At 49.2% G+C, this 15,621-nt stretch overlaps 1 protein-coding gene across 2 annotated transcripts in view; it reads right to left on the bottom strand.

Moving 5' to 3' along the window:
- Nucleotides 1-2,550, bottom strand: part of KAZN (kazrin, periplakin interacting protein) — a 911,581-nt gene extending 909,031 nt beyond the window's left edge. The window contains exon 1 of one of the 2 annotated variants that reach the window (XM_036228924.1): nucleotides 1,899-2,550. In XM_036228924.1, coding sequence (XP_036084817.1) covers nucleotides 1,899-2,019 — 121 coding nt within the window. In that variant the 5' untranslated portion in view covers nucleotides 2,020-2,550. The remainder of the gene's footprint in view (nucleotides 1-1,898) is intronic. The other variant, XM_036228931.1, reaches the window with a different exon arrangement.
- Between the last annotated feature and the right edge of the window lie 13,071 nt (nucleotides 2,551-15,621).

Genomic DNA, 15,621 nt, shown 5'->3' with positions numbered 1-15,621 from the left:
TCGTTGGAGGCACAGCCGGGCCATGGACAACTGGCTGGAGACGGCCCTGTTGGCTCTCGATCCCTTGTGCCTCCTCGCTGAGTGACCTCCTTGCGCTTGGAGGTGACTGTTTCCTCTTTGTGTTCCTTCAGGAGACGCGTTCTCCCTTGAGGCGGCGGGTCATTATCATTCCATGTTACACAACTCTCTTGAGATAAAGGACTCTTTTTAAAGAGGAGACAGAGGATCTTGCAGCCTGATGGAGGCCTGGGTGCCTCAAGAAGTACAGAGAATAAAGCCACAGGGGACAGACAGCATCAAGGCACTTTAGAGATCCATCCTGCCTCCTCCCACAGTAACTTCGGGGGAGTAGGAAGGTGTGTGAAACCCCCCGAGCCCTCCTTCCTGTGTAGAAGTAGAGGCAGCCGAGCCACCGCACATCACACATTCCGCAGACACACGGGCTGGGAATTTCTGCTCCTTCTGGACGAGCCAGGATCCAGTTCAATGCTTGGACCTTCTAGGCCCAAAAGCAGCTATGCTACTCCCTGCAAACGGATGCCTTGACCGGCCCACAGAAAGGCGCTCGCCCAGCATCCCCCACACCTGCTAGAAATGTCAATAAATGCTCGACACTAAAAAGTAGAGCTGGTTAGGTGGCAGGCACTTTTCTAACTCTTTCCCTGTGTTAACTTATTTAGTCTTTTGCAGTGACCCCATGAGGTAGGGCTTGCTTATCTCCATTTTACAGATGAGGACGCTGAGGCACAGAGATGCTAAGCAACGCGGCTGAGGGCACACAGCCTGTAAGAGATGAGACCGGGACTCGAACCCAGGCAGTCCAGCAGCAGAACCCTCCGTCGCCCCATCCACGAGTCAACGCCCTGTGCAGCCACACCCTGTCCTCAGAAACCAGGGCAAGTGTGTCTCTGTTGCACTGGGCTCCTGTGAACTCACAGGGTCTAAAGCCTGGATGGACCATGCAGCCCTGAGTCTAGTTCTCTTGTTCTGCCGTTGGGCACGAATTCCCTAGGGAAAGGGGTAGGATCTGCATTTTCGAAGGTCATGCAGCCACCCAGGGAAGGCGTCAACAGCACCGTGCTCTCTCACCTGCCTCCAGAGACTCAGCCAAAATGCACGATTAACACTTTCGCACCCGGGAGACCACAGGACAAACATGCCATGCCTCCCACAGCTACAGGAACGAACTCCGGGGAAGCGGGGAACCGGGCATCCAGCTTTTTGTGTGACTCCCACATGGTCACAGCCACGCGTCAGGCATCCGTCCGCGGGCTCCACCGCGGTCACCATCTGCGCCAGGCCATTCCCCCTCACCTGGTTTTCTTTGTGACCAAAATGCACATCCTAGCAAGATGGCTGGCAGCCCACGTTAAGTTTTCCCTTCTGTATCACACATGAGCCTTTGCAGACAAAGTCACAAGCAAAGACTAATGAGGGTTCCCCACGGCAGAGCCGAGGGCGACAAGATCGGGAGCATCTGAGTGACTCCGCCGGTGACCGGAGAGGCACCTAAGGCATCCAAGTTAAACGCCACTTTTAGCAGCAGAGAGGGGCAAGCTGACAGAAGGTGCCAGTCTAGGGTCAGCACCTGCCCCCAAAAGATGACCACGGCCACCTCATCACCAGATTCTCCTGACGTCCCGGCCATCATCCTCCGGGTAGCCACAGAGAGAAGAGGTAACGAGAGACAAATGGGGGCCCCCACGTACCCTGCTCGCGGCATGTCCTAAAAACTTTACAGTGAATACGCCAGTGACAACCTCATCACAGGCTAGCTGAACTTCACGCTCCACATCCCGTCGAGGGGGAGATGGGGCTGCTGGACGCCCAGGTGCGCGCGAGCCTCTGCCCCGGGGGCTCCGGGCGGCGCCCCCCTTCCCGGGCGGCACGCTTCCTACCTGCTTCCATCAGCTGGCACTGCTGGCCGAAGACGTGGGAGAAGGTGACGGGGCCCGTGGCAGAACCGGGCGCCGCCAGCGTCGATTCCATGGCTCCTCGGGGGTCTCTGACGCTGGTCATGTGGCGGCGTCCAGACTCTTCAGAGTGTCCAAGCAAACGATGACATCACCGGCCCGGGACCCGTAGGTCTGAGGCTACTTGTCACTTCCAAGGAAATGTCCCCGCCCCCAAAGTTTATGATGTTTCTTCTTCTTGCCACCCACTCCTTGCAGTTTTTCTCAAACACCCACCAAGTCAAAAATGAAACCCCACAGGGTTCGGCGGATCTTGCTCAGCTGCCGGAGTTGGACGCAAAAACAAGGATCTAAGTTTTACCCGACGGGAGGTGCTTCCTCTTGCCTGGGAGGGGTGACTGGGACCAGGTCCCCCGCTCTCTCTTCTCAAGGTGTCACCTGGAAGAGGCAGGGTCCCAGGCGTGGCTCAGCCTCCTCTGTGGCTGGCTGGGGAGAGCTGGGGCTCCGGCGCAAGCTGCAGGAAAAGCACTGCTGGGCTCCGGTGCGTCCTTCCTGGGAGCCGGGCAGAGAGCGAGGCCTCCCGCGCTCCCCGGGGCGCTGGTGCTGTGGCAGCCAGGCGGCTCCAGCTGCGGCGCTACTGCCCGGGGTCCGTGCACGCCCCTGGGCGGCCAGATTTAGACGGGGGAGCCCCAGCCTCTGAGCAGCCGGCAAGCGCAGCGCGCACTCTGCAGCTCCGCACGCGAGATGTCCGCGGTTCATCCTTCACTCCAGCCCAGAGCCTTCCTCGTCCTGCCTCCGCCTTCTCGCCGGGCTGTGGGGAGGGGAATGAGACATGGTCAAAGAGCCCCTGCTGGGACTTACTGCAGCAGGGAACCCCCCAGCCCGCACTGCCACCCCTTTTTCCGTGATGCAAAAGGGCCTTTCCTTGGAGATGTTCTAGATGCAGAGGGAAGCGCTAACTCAGCCCAGCAGGCTGCTGGCTGCTGTAACCTCTTCATGCCCACAGCTCAGGCAGTGCCAGACAGAGGAGAGAAGAGTGCCAGCCACAGATCAAAGATCGAAAAGGGAGGAGTGGCAAAATGCCACACATCGTCCACGGCACAGAGACGGCCTGGGCGCTTCGCCTTGCCGGAGCAGACCCACCCCTGCTCCAGGTGGAAGGGGTAGTCCCTCCGGCAAGTGGGGAGGGAGAAGCCTTCCCCACCATGATGATACGACAGCTGTTTCCGCGGGTGCCGCATCTTTATTTTGCCATCCCATCTGCTGATCGCAAAGGTGCTAACTGCGGAGAGAGGCCCCGCAGCATCTGCACCGGCATGCTGGGTTACTTTTGTTGGGGATCTGGCTGCAGCCTTGGCAGGATGCTGACAGCAGCGCACCCCCCAGAGAGACTGGGACCCAGCACAGAGGCGGCAGTCGAAGCTCCCGTATGTTTCCTCGTGAGGACTTGGGTTGACGGGCCATTTGCCTCTTTGGTATTTGAGATACTGAAGGCCAAGTTCCAACTGACTTGTGGGCCAGAAAGGATCTCGAACACAAGCCTTTCCCATTCGAGCTCTTTGCTCGCAGGACAGACAGCTTAGTGATGTCCGTTGGGTTACCCGAGGTACTTAGAGCAAGGCAGGGGAAGTCTTGAAATACTGCCCAGAGTCAAATGAAGTCTACTTCTTGTTAATGGTTTAAAATAGCTTGAACTATGAGTATCGCTTTTCTTGCGTGGAACAAGTTTCCTCCCAAGTCATGAAATTATAGGACACCAGAGGCCACTCTCCCTGACAACTAAGGTCTGAGACCGTCAAGGACTAACGTGGGGAGAAGACCAGAGCTCTTGGTAACTGCGGAAACCTCACGGGGACAGGAAATGGTTCGGCTTCCCACTGTGTAGGCTTTAACACATCCTACCAATGGACGATTACGCTGCCATCGAAAAACCTAAGGTGGGTTATGGGGAAGGGAGGGATGAATGGGGGGAGCATAGAAGATTTTTAGGGCAGTAAAAATTCTCTGTGTGAGACTATGATGCTGGATACATGTCATTATGCATTTGTCCAAACCCAAAGAATGCACACCACGGAGTGTGGACCCTCCTGTGAACTATGGACTTTGGGTGATGATGATGTCAGCGCAGATTCAGATTCATGGGCTTAACAAATATGCCACCTGGGGGGGATGTTAACTATGGGGGAGGGGCTGGGCATGTGTTAGTATAAAACTGCTCTAAAAAAATTACCTTAAAAAAAAAATAAAGTCAAGGTAAACCTTTATACACTAACTCGACCTACAGATGACTTTGTTTAGAAAACGGCGGGGTTTTTTATTTTCCCCTTCTCTTTACACCCATCTCACGGCTCCATGGCGTGGCACGTACCCAACCTACAGCATCTCACTCTGTCTGCCCCCTTGGCACCAGGCACCTGCGTCACCTCCTGTGCGCTGCTTCTGTCAACGACACCATTATGATGCCACCTAATGGTCGGTCATCAACGTATCACCCACGTCAGGACACTTGGAGGGCGAAAGAAGGGAACCGCTCTTCATAATTACACCAGAATGCGTGGCATGAACTGGGAGGCGTGAAGCTGTGCCAGAATCTCCGGGGCTACATACCTACCTGGGAGTGGAATGATTCAAACAGCTATGCACACCTGACTGCCTTCGACACGGCCAGGTACTGCCTCATAGTGGCCACGCCAGTTCCTGCTCTCCCGGGGACCACGCGTGGGTTCCCGCTGTCTCACATCTCTGCCAGTAACTTGTTGGCAAAAATTAGAAAGCTGGGCTCTCTGTTAGGTGTAAAGTTATAGTTTGCTGTTTTTATTGGGCTTCCCTTGATCACTAGTAAGCTGAGCGCTCCTTGAAAAGCTTATTAATGATTGGGATCGCCTCTATGAACAGGAAATCTCCCGCTCACAGCCTTTGCACATTTTCCCCCTTATTTTTCTGGTTTCTGACTCCTGCTGTTTTGATTTTGCTGGATAATCATTGAGACTGTGCCATTGTCTTCTCCCAAACAGCCACCGACTGACATCAGCCCATGGTGTCTTTTCTTGACTAGAAATGCTTCACTTTAATGCCAAGTTCATTGCTGTTTTGACTTATAGTCTGTTTCAAGGATCTTGCTTAAAAAATCCTTCTCTACTCCCGGGCTGCAGAGAGAGCCTTCTTTACACTGACACCGTTCTCACTTAGTCCTTGCCCATCCGAAATCTACTTTTATACCTGGTAAAAGGTAAGATCTGACTTTGTCGTCTTGTAAAATTGTGGACCAGTTTTCCCAAAACCCTCTTTTCCCAATCCATCCTTTCCTCGCTGCGGCCCCATTGTCATAATTGGCACACATGGGCCCGTTCTTGCCCTCTCGTTCTGTTGACTCCCTCACACCATGCCATCAATGCTAACATTTTAGAGCAGCGGTCCTCAACCTTTTTGGCACCAGGGATTGGTGCTCCTCTGAGACTCTAATGCCTGATGATCCGAGGTGGAGCTGAGGCGGTGATGCCAGCACTGGAGAGCAGCTACAGATACAGACGAAGCTTCTCTCCCTTGCCCGCCGCTCACCTCCTGCTGTGCAGCCCGGTTCCTAACAGGCCACTGACAGGTACTCATCCACAGCCCAGGAGTTGGGAACCCCTGTTTTAGAGTTAGTGGCCAACATTTTATGAAGTCTGGATTCCAAATCTTTCGAGACAAATCAGATTCGTCGGTGTTGAGTTTGCATGTCTCATGCTAGCAGTCAGCTACAACAACAGACACTTCCTTCTATGGGATACCTGCCCTCCTGCATTCCTTCACAATGCAGCCTGTTCCTCACAGAGATGCAGTCAGGTATCAAAAAACATCTCCAAAGATAAAGGTCAAGAGAAAACCACACTAGAGAAGACATTAACTGATTTACCTGACTCTCCTTACATCTGTGCTGATGAAGATCATTTTTTAAAGCTCTATGTGATGCCCGACACCATGCTGCCCACAGGGAGATGGCATAGGGATGGGCGCGAAAAGTGGCAGAGGGAGGAATGAGGAGACAGAGGGGGAAGCAACAGGTGATCTCGATATACATGATAGACACAAAGAATGAGAGCCAGACAAGTGGGAACACATGCCGCCCTGTGAATTATGGGTCATCAAAGTTCTTGCCATTCCAATGTAGGTGAGGGCTAGTGCCTTAAGGGAACCCGTTAAGAGAGGGAGTATTACAGCCGGGATCTGAGTAGATAGATACGCGGGATCTGCATCATAGAAGGGAAAGATTAGGCTGAGGGTTGGATGTTGGCACAAGCAAGTCATCTGGGCGAGGCTAGTCTAAGTGCTGTGTTATACTGAAAAGGTTTTAAAGCCCACTCAGGGCTCTTTAGATTGGGAAGGATATAAATTTCCTCTACTTCAAATCAATGGTCATATCTATATTTTTAAGCTCTCCCCTGGTATGTTTTCAGTCCTAACGACTTTAAGCTGAGCTGTCCCACAGACCTGCCTTGACTTTGCTCAGACTCACACTCGCAGAGGAGCTAAGAGCCAATTCTCTGACTGATTGGGCTCAGCCCATCAGCTATTATTACCCACAGCTCCCCAAAGGTGCAGAGTACCACGGCCAGGCATTACAGACAGGTAGAGGCAAAGCAGAGGGCATTTCAGAAAACCAAACATGAAGCTCAGAGCAACTCGTTTCGTGACACTTCAGATCTCGGCAAAAGACCACGAAGTACCATGAGCCATACTGTGCGCTCCGCGGACACTCTAGTTTCATGACAGATACTAACATGCCTCCTTTCCAGATGAGGTAAGGCAAGTACTTAGCCCAAGATCACACAGCCAGAAAATTATGCCACATTAACAGGTGATCTACGAGGTGAACGGTTCCGCTCGTTGTCTGCTTTGTGGCTAGCTACTACCGATTCCACTGAATAATTGTGCTGTTGGCTCATCCCAAAGGTTTCCATGTGGATTCAAGGTTCTCAGCAAACCACAATAACTATCTTCATTTTTACAAAACTGTTAAATAGCTTTGCCGGGATATAATTCGCAGGCCATACCAGTCGCCCATTTAAAGTGTATAATTCAAAGGCTCTTAGTGTGTGAACAAATATGTATGACCGTGGGCACCATCAACATCAGAACATTTTCCTCACCCCAAAAAGAAACCTATACACTTTAGCTACCACCTGTCTACACACCTATTTCCCCTTCACCAAAGCAACTACTGATCTTCCTGTCTCTATAAATGTCCCTTTCTCGACTTCCATGTGAATGGAATCATAGGACACTTGTTATATAAGTATGTCCTGATACAATACTAGGTATTAAGGTATCTGAGTAACCTTGACAGTATCAAAGGCTAAAGTAGAAATTGGCTCAAAAGGAGCTTCATTAACTTTCCAAACAGACTCATTTAGAAGGGTAACCCTTTCTTTCACTAGAGTCACTGATAAGTCTAAGCCAGAAAGAGATAATATTGTCCTTTTATTTTGTCGCAACAGAATCTGTAGACATAAATATAATGTTTGTCTGGAGGAACAAGTCTTAATTTAATTAATCCTAGTTCTCAAATTATTTCTATAATTTTATAGATACTTTACGACATGGAATCAAAAATAACCAGGTATCTATTTTCCATATTATCTTTCTGAATAATTCAATTCAATCCAAAAGATGAGACAAGACAGATAGAAATCCTTGCCCAAGGTATGAGTGGTGAACCCCAGTGCTCAGTCAAAACCCAAACAAGGTGAGAGGGCATCTGTAAGGTAAGGAGGGAAGGCAAGAGGGTCAGAGCCCACGGGGAGTAAGGGAGGCGTCCACATGGAGCAGCAACAGGAGACTGGTTGTCCACAGGGGAGGATTAAGCAAGTAAATAAACATATTAAAGATAGTGGGGAGTTCAACTTCTCGCAGAGAAGAGGGAAAAGCTAGAATGAAAGAAATGTTTGGTGTTACATAAGAATTGTTAAGTATTGGTGCGAACTCACAGTTATGCATACGTGAAATAAATCTAGACTTAGATGTGTGTGTGTGTGTGTGTGTGTGTGTGTGTCGTGCGGCAGTATACACACACTCTATTCCCTAACTCTGTCCATCTGGAAAGGCTGGGAGCAGGGACACCCTGGCCGCGAGGAGAGCTCAGAACAATCGAGCTCTAGGTTCCAAATTCCATTCTGTCCTGAAAGGAACCAGAGCTGGTTGGTTCCAGGAGTGAAGCAAGGAAAATACAAGAAGAACTTGACATCTTATTCAGCCAGAAAGTAAGGGAATGCTCAGAGATGGATGGAGACTTTCCAGGAAGACACAGAAACCAGCTTCAAGAGGCTCCCACTGGCCAAGTCGAAGATCATTTGAGCATAAAAAATGATAACAATTAATTTAACCCACTGAACAGGAACATATGAGACCCTATGGATGGGGGGCGGGTGTAGATAGCTGGGTGGATGGATAAAGGTATACATACACATCGGCTTACATGCATACATCAGTAAATATATTAGTATACGGGTTAGAAAGAAAGCTCTTCTTTATAGCAGAATGCCAACCAATGTGTGTATTCAAAATGGCGTAGTTGGGAAACTGCCATTTTACAACTATTCGAAGTTATAAGTCAGACAAGAAACATCAATGAATGACACAACTAGCAGATGAAAGTTTGATGAGAAACAGCAGACTTATGCTCTTAAACTATGTCCCTAAAAAATACGCATTAATTACAAGGAGAAAAAGGAGTGACTTTACAGTAGAAAATCTGATTAAGACGTCATCTTAAACGGCCAAAGTTAACATCATCAGTAATAGAGTAAATTAAAATCATGTATTATTGACTAGGGTGCGATAAGATGAACTCATCATAACTTCTGTAATATCCCTAACGAAACTCCAGTACATAAATCTAATCAGGAGGAAATCAGAGACACCCAAACTGAGGAACGTCCTACAAAATAACAATCCTGTAATCTTCAATAGTGGCAAGGTCATAAAAGCTTTAAAAAATTTGAGGAATATTTCTGATTGAAAGCAAGCAAAGAAAGGGGACAACCCAAAGCAACCCATGGTCCTCACTTATTCCAATAAAACTTGAATCTGTGGATTGTATGGTAACGATGGATCGATGTTAATTCCTTGAGTGTGATGGCTGTTCTGTGGTCAAATGGGAGAATGTCTTTGATGTGTAGGGAATGCACTTTAAAATATTTGGGAGTAATGAAACATTGTGTCTGCAACACAGTCTCAAATGGCATGTGAGGGATAAGTCTTTTGTACTATTCTTGCAGCTTTTCTGTAGGTTTGAGAAAAATAACGAGACATAATAAAGATATCATGATCAAAATGAGAGAAGGGAAAAAAAAAAAAAAAAGAACCAGAGGTAATCCAGACAACAGTGTCAGGTACAGACTATAACAAGTTGCTTAACATGTTCAGGGAAATGGAACAAGGTAAAGAATTTTGGCGGAGACTTAGAAACTATAGAAGTTACTATATTGAATAAGTAGGTAACCAAATTGGTACTAGAACAGGTAGAAAAAATTAGCGAGCTGGAAAAACAAAAGAAAGTCAGAATGAAGCAAAGAGAGACAGATAGAAGAAAGAATGAGACACAGGGATTCGGTTAAAAGGTCTGACATACTTTTAATCGTCATCTCAGAGAGAGAGAAAAGAAAAAATGGAGTGGAGGCACCTTCAGGAGACCACTGATAGTATCTCACACAGATAAGATTTAAAAAGCTCAATGAGCACTAAGCAGAATGAATAAAAATAAAGTTACACTTCGGCGCATCATAGTAGTACACAGAAAACCAGTAAAAGAGAAAGACTTCACAGCAGCTGCAGGTGGGGTGAGGACAGAGCAGTTCCCTTCACAGGTGCATCGGAGATCGACATCTGACTGCAACCCCAGCCAGGGAAACCAGAAGGTAATGGATGATAACCTCGAAGGCCTGGAAGAAAATAATCGCCACATAGAATTCTATACCCATTGAAAACGCCCGTCAGGAACGAAGATGAAATAAAGACATCTTCAGACTAATGAAATCTAGGAAAATTTATCACCAGTGGATCCGGTCCAAAAAAACACTATGGGGAGTTTCTTCAGGGAGAAGAAAAGTCACCCCAGATGGAAGCTCAGAGATGCAGGAAGAAATGAAGAGCAGTCAAAAGGCTAATTATAGCTAAATCTGAATTAAATATAAATTAATATCGATAACATCAACGTACAATCATGCGAATTTATAACTATTAACAGTTATGATTAATTTATTAGATATTAATAGATCAATAATGTGCTATAGAATTTAAAGTATAGATAGATAGAAATAAAATTCAGAGTAAAAATAGCTCGGAAATGGAGACAGGATAAATAGAACGTTCTAAGATCCTTGCATTGCCCAGGAAAGAATGAGTATTCATTTATGTCAGACCTCGATAAGTTAAGAAAGCATGTTGTGCTCTCCAGTGTAACAGTGAGAGTACAGTAAAAGAGTACGCAATCATCAGGCCTATGAAGGGGGAAGATGAATATAAAAGTTATCAATCCAAAAGATATCAAAGAAGGAGCAAAAGGAACTGAAAAGAAAGCTAGCATATCTGTTACTATCAGACGAAGTGAACCTAAAGGGAAAAAAAAAGTGCAAAGAGCGCTAAGCATAAAGGGAAAGATTGATAATTAGACATCGGAATTCAGACCCTTCCCCGTTCTGTGGCTTCCCTTTACACTCGTCAGTACTGTTTCTTGATAAAGAAATTTGTATTACCTCTAGCCAAGGAAAGAGTTCTACTCTGTGTAGAAAGAACTCCCTCAAAGCAGGGAACCGAAGACCTCAGTTAAAACACAGACGAGAGTTAGACAAGCGCTTCATGAAAGGGTGTGTTTCAAATAGGAAAAGCAGACCGAAACCACGGGGAAATACTCACACACATCCACCACGAGGGCCAAAATGTAAGGCCGACAACCCCAAGTGCTGGCAAAGGAACTCTCGTACACTCGTGGTGGCAGCGTGACCGCTTCAGAAGAGTGTCTGGGGTCACACTGAAGTCGACCATCCCCCTGCTCTGACCCAGCACACGTCCGAAATGCGTGCACATGCACACCAGCATGTCACAGAGTGTTCACGGGAGCCTCTGTCACTCACAATGGCCCCAAACCGCGAGCCCAGATTTCCAGCAGCAGAACGAGATAAATGAGTGTATTCACACAACGAAGCACACGCAGGAACAAAAGTGGACAAAGGACATGCAGGACGGATGAGTTCCAAGGTCGAAAGCCAGAGCTGTAAGACACACAGGTGCTTCCATTTAGTCTCGCCGCGTGGACTTTCGTCTAATCGTCGGGGTTAAGGGGTCAGGACAGGGGTCGGCTTTAGGGGGGAGGGGCAAGGGTGACCAGCAGGACCCCGGCGGGGCTCCCGGGGGCTTGCGATGTTCTCTCAGCACAGCGGCTTCAGCGGAGATTCTGCGCTGTTGCTGCTGTCAGACTTTAATAAACACCGCTTTTGAAAGCCTGGATGGACACACGTCAATCTTGACAACTCTCATCCTGACTGGTGGAACTGAGGGGACGTCTATGTTTACTTCAGACTGCCTGGAACTAAGCTGTACGGTTGTTATTTTTTAAATAATCAGAGAGTTGGGGCAACATCGTAGCTTCGCTGGGAAGGATTTCGACTGTCAACCATTATTGCTTGAAAAAAGCGTAACATTTGAGAAGTGAGCTGCGGGATGAAAGTGGACACCACCCCATCTCGCTGATGGCCGTGTGTCCCCTCGTTCTACCCACGCTCTTTCCTGAGTGCAACAAAAACTCCAATATCAGTTCCTTGGAAGTCTTTTTGCCTGGTTTTTAGAAAAGTCCCCAGCTTGGGCAGGCCCTCGAATATTAAGGGACAAACGGGCACACCGTGAGATTTGGTGAGCTGGGCTGTGTGTGTGTGTGTGTGTGTGTGTGTGTGTGTGTGTGTGTTTGCTAGGGAGGACTTCTCTAAGGACCTGGGGGTGGGGGTGGGGGCGAGGGTGCATCCAGTCTGGGTTTGGTTTCCTCAGGTCAGCATCCCTGCTACGGTGATCAAGTCATCTCTTGCCCAAACTGGGGTACTTGAAGGTGAAAGGGGGAGCTATGAACAATTATATTGGTTCTACGCCAACTGGGACGTAAGGTCACAAGCGAGCCTGGGACTCGGAACTCACTGGCTAGAGAAACCTCGAAATGTGAAGCGAGGCTTCTCCGAGCTCAGAGTCGCAGTGCCAACCTTGTCATGAAAACGGGGGACCTGTGTCCTCTTACTTTCTACACGGCAGCTCCTGCCATTAGCGCTGACATAGAGACTCATGCTAAAGGCTTCTTTTGTGTTGGCCTCCTGTACCTTCCCTGTCTTTTTTTTGCTGGATGCCGAATACCGTTTCTGGGAGAAAGACTGCCTGGGGCACGCTGCAGCAGGCAGCCTCACCCGGGCATGCAGGGGCCTAACCTTTCTTCCAGTGGCCTCTCTCCGGCTCTCCCAAGGCACTCTGCGGGTTGCAATTTTGAATCGTTAAAGGCCAAGAGACCCCAGGGCTTGCTGCAGGGGCTTGCGAAACACTTGTCAAGGGACAAGTTCCTTCTGACGCTTCCTATTTTCTCTGTCTCCTCCAGACATCAAGCGTTTGCGCCTGCTGCTCCCTGCGCCTGCCTCTCCCACCCCTTTCGCACTGAGTTAACTCCTCCTGGCCCTCGGCGCCCAGTCCCGATAGCACTGCCTGAGGCGCTATCTCTCATCACGTGGGACCCAGACCTCCAGTGCGGACTCAGATCTTGATGTGAGATGTGAGGACCTTTGTCTTCTCCAGGGCCAGAACTAGGTGAGGCAGGTGAGGCACTTGCCTCGGGCGCAAACGTTAAGGAGGCACCAAAAAACTCAGTAAGCAGGACAAATCATATCTTATTGTGCTATTTTTTAAAAATCAAAATGAATGCCAAAAAAAAAAAAATGTAAGCAGGACAAATCATATGTTATTGTGCTTTTTTTAAAAAAAAAAAAAAAATCAAGGTGAATGCAAAAAGAAAACGTCACGATGAAGGCAAGATCAAACTATAAACATGAAGGCAGGGTCGCAGGATCCCTGAGTTCCTAATGCAGGAGGTCTGAGAATCTGCATTTCTAACGAGCTCTCAGGTGATGCTGATCCATGGACCACTGCTTTAGCGCGTTCGGACGCCACTTCCCACCTCCACGCCACCTCCAGGCACAGGAAAGAATTACTTCTATGCCAGAAACAGAAATGAGCAGAAAAGTAGCCATCGCATGACAAAACAGATCAACACAGTGGACAGTCTAACCCTCTGGGGAAAGAGAGGATGAAGGATGGCCCCCCACAACATCTCCATGTCCTGATCTCTGGGCCCTGTGAACGTGTTACCGTATATGCCAAAAAAAAAACTTTGCACATGTGATTATATTAAGGATCCTGCTGACACTATCAGATTCTCCAGGTGGGCACAATGTTTTTATGAGGATAGAAGGTAATGTAATTAGTGACAAGCAGAGATCGGCGTGATGTGCTCTGATGATGAAGGAAGGGGCCACCAGCCAAGGACCATGGTAGCCACTAGACACTGAAAAAGGCAAGGAAATGACCTCTCCCCGCAGAGTCTCTAGAAGGCACCAGACCTGCTGACACTTTGACTCTAGCCCAGTAAAACTATTTTAAACTTCTGTCCTCCAGAACTGTAAGGGAACAACTGTGTTGTTTTAAATTACTAAGTTTGCAGTCGTTTATTACAACAGCAAAAAAGAAACTAATACACCCCCCACCCCCACCCCCCGTTCCCTACCTAACAGATGTTGACCCAAGTATAACACATCGGCTATAGGAGAATTCATCTATGGGCCTTTCGTAACATTAGCACTAATATTCTCAACAACTCTGCAAGAAGGTATTTCGGCTCCATTTTACAGATGGGAAAGCTAAAGCATGATCCAGTCTCATAAAACTAGTGAGTCGGGGACAGAGGCCAGGTTCAAACCCAGGGCAGCGACTTCTAAACCTGACCACCTTTCCTCCGCCTGTAATGCCTACATTGGAACACTTGGTACCGAGCCCAGAATCAAGCCCTTCCCATGCACGATCTCATCTAAGCCTCACCGACCATGCCAGGTGAAACTAATTTTATTCCCATCTTACACCTGAGAAAAATAGATTCGGAAAAATGGTATCTTGCCCATGTTTTCACAGCTAATCGGGGAGGAGCTCAGAGTCCAATCTAGGTTCTACGCCCAGGCCCTAAAGTCACGCTTCTCGCCCCAATGCCACTGCTCTGGACCCACTTGGCCCTGAGCCTGATGTGCCCTGAGACCAGCAGGACACGCGGTGTCCACCCAGCATACATTTTAACTAAGCACACATCAGGCGTGGGCGCCAGAATTCAAAGCAAGACTTCTTCCCCCACAACACCATGATGCCACCAAGTACCATAATCATGTTATAAACACGACTCTTAGGGGACACAGTGAGAGGAGCCACTCCGACCCGGGCCTCAAGGACAAGGAGGGTTTGACAGCCGTGGAGAAAGGGCCAGGCATTCCCTGGACATCGGTATGGTTTCCCTTTTGTTTCTTCTCGACCCCAAGGCCACTCGGGCGGGGCCTCCAGCCCCAGCAACCAGGACACAAAGCAGTGCAGTTCTCAGCAGGGCCCGGCCGAGAGCAGGGAAACCCGTGTCGCCAGAGGTCAGAGCAGGCAGCCCTACTGAAAGCGCCTATAGCGACTCAGGTGGACCGCAGGTAACGACCGCCCAGCTCACGAGGCCTGAACAGGGAGGAGACTCGTCATCACATAACTGGCCTCGAGGTAGGTTGTTATGGGCAGGACTGTGTCCTCCCCACCCTGGAAGTTCATATGTTACAGTTCTGACACTCAGTACCTCAGCATGTGACCCAATTAGGAGACAAGGCTATACAGAGGTAATGAAGTGTAAGGTGAGGTCACTAAGGTAGGCCCTAATCTGCTGCAACTGGTGACCAATAAAAAGGAGACATTTGAACACAGCTGGGCTCCCAGAGAGAACACCATGTAGACAGAGATCAAAGTGACACTTCTACGGGCCAGGGACACCAACGGTCGCCAGCAAACCCCTAGGAATGAGGAGCGAGGCACAGAGGCTCCCTCGCAGCCCTAAGAACCCACCGAGCCTGCTGAAACCTTGCTCGCGATCGCCAGCCTCCAAAACCGTGAGGCAGTCAATGCTGTGTAAGCCTCCCGTCCTGCAGTGTGCGCCTGTGGCGTGCCTCACACACTCACACGCTGGAGGAACCCCGCCGCTCGACGACATCGTCCGGGACCCCGGTCCCTTTGCCCGTTCCATCTGCCACCCTCAGTGAGTCAGCGCTGCCTCATGATCACAAAACGGCTGCCACGGACAGGCGTGAGAAAGGCCAGGAGAAGGGCTGTTTCTCCCACATGTATGCTACTAAGAGAAATGAAACTGTTTCTGGGAGCTTGCTAGGAAACGTGCCTTTGCATCTCTCTGGCCGGACAGCACACATGGCTAAGATCCCCAGGAACAGAAGTGGTTTCTCCCATGCTAGACTCCTCTGCAGAGCTGGCTAGAAGGTCATCCTTCCCCGAAGAAGGCGGGTGAGGTGTGGGCGCAGGGCCGACTAATCCATTAAGCAGAGTAAACACAGGACCTAGAGCCAACGATACTTTTAAGGACCCACGAAAGTGTTTCACCTCTCACAATACGTGAGAGATAAGC

Source organism: Rousettus aegyptiacus, unplaced genomic scaffold (genome assembly GCF_014176215.1).
Source record: "Rousettus aegyptiacus isolate mRouAeg1 unplaced genomic scaffold, mRouAeg1.p scaffold_m13_p_1, whole genome shotgun sequence".
Taxonomy (NCBI): domain Eukaryota; kingdom Metazoa; phylum Chordata; class Mammalia; order Chiroptera; family Pteropodidae; genus Rousettus; species Rousettus aegyptiacus.
This window is presented reverse-complemented; position numbering and strand designations above follow the sequence as displayed.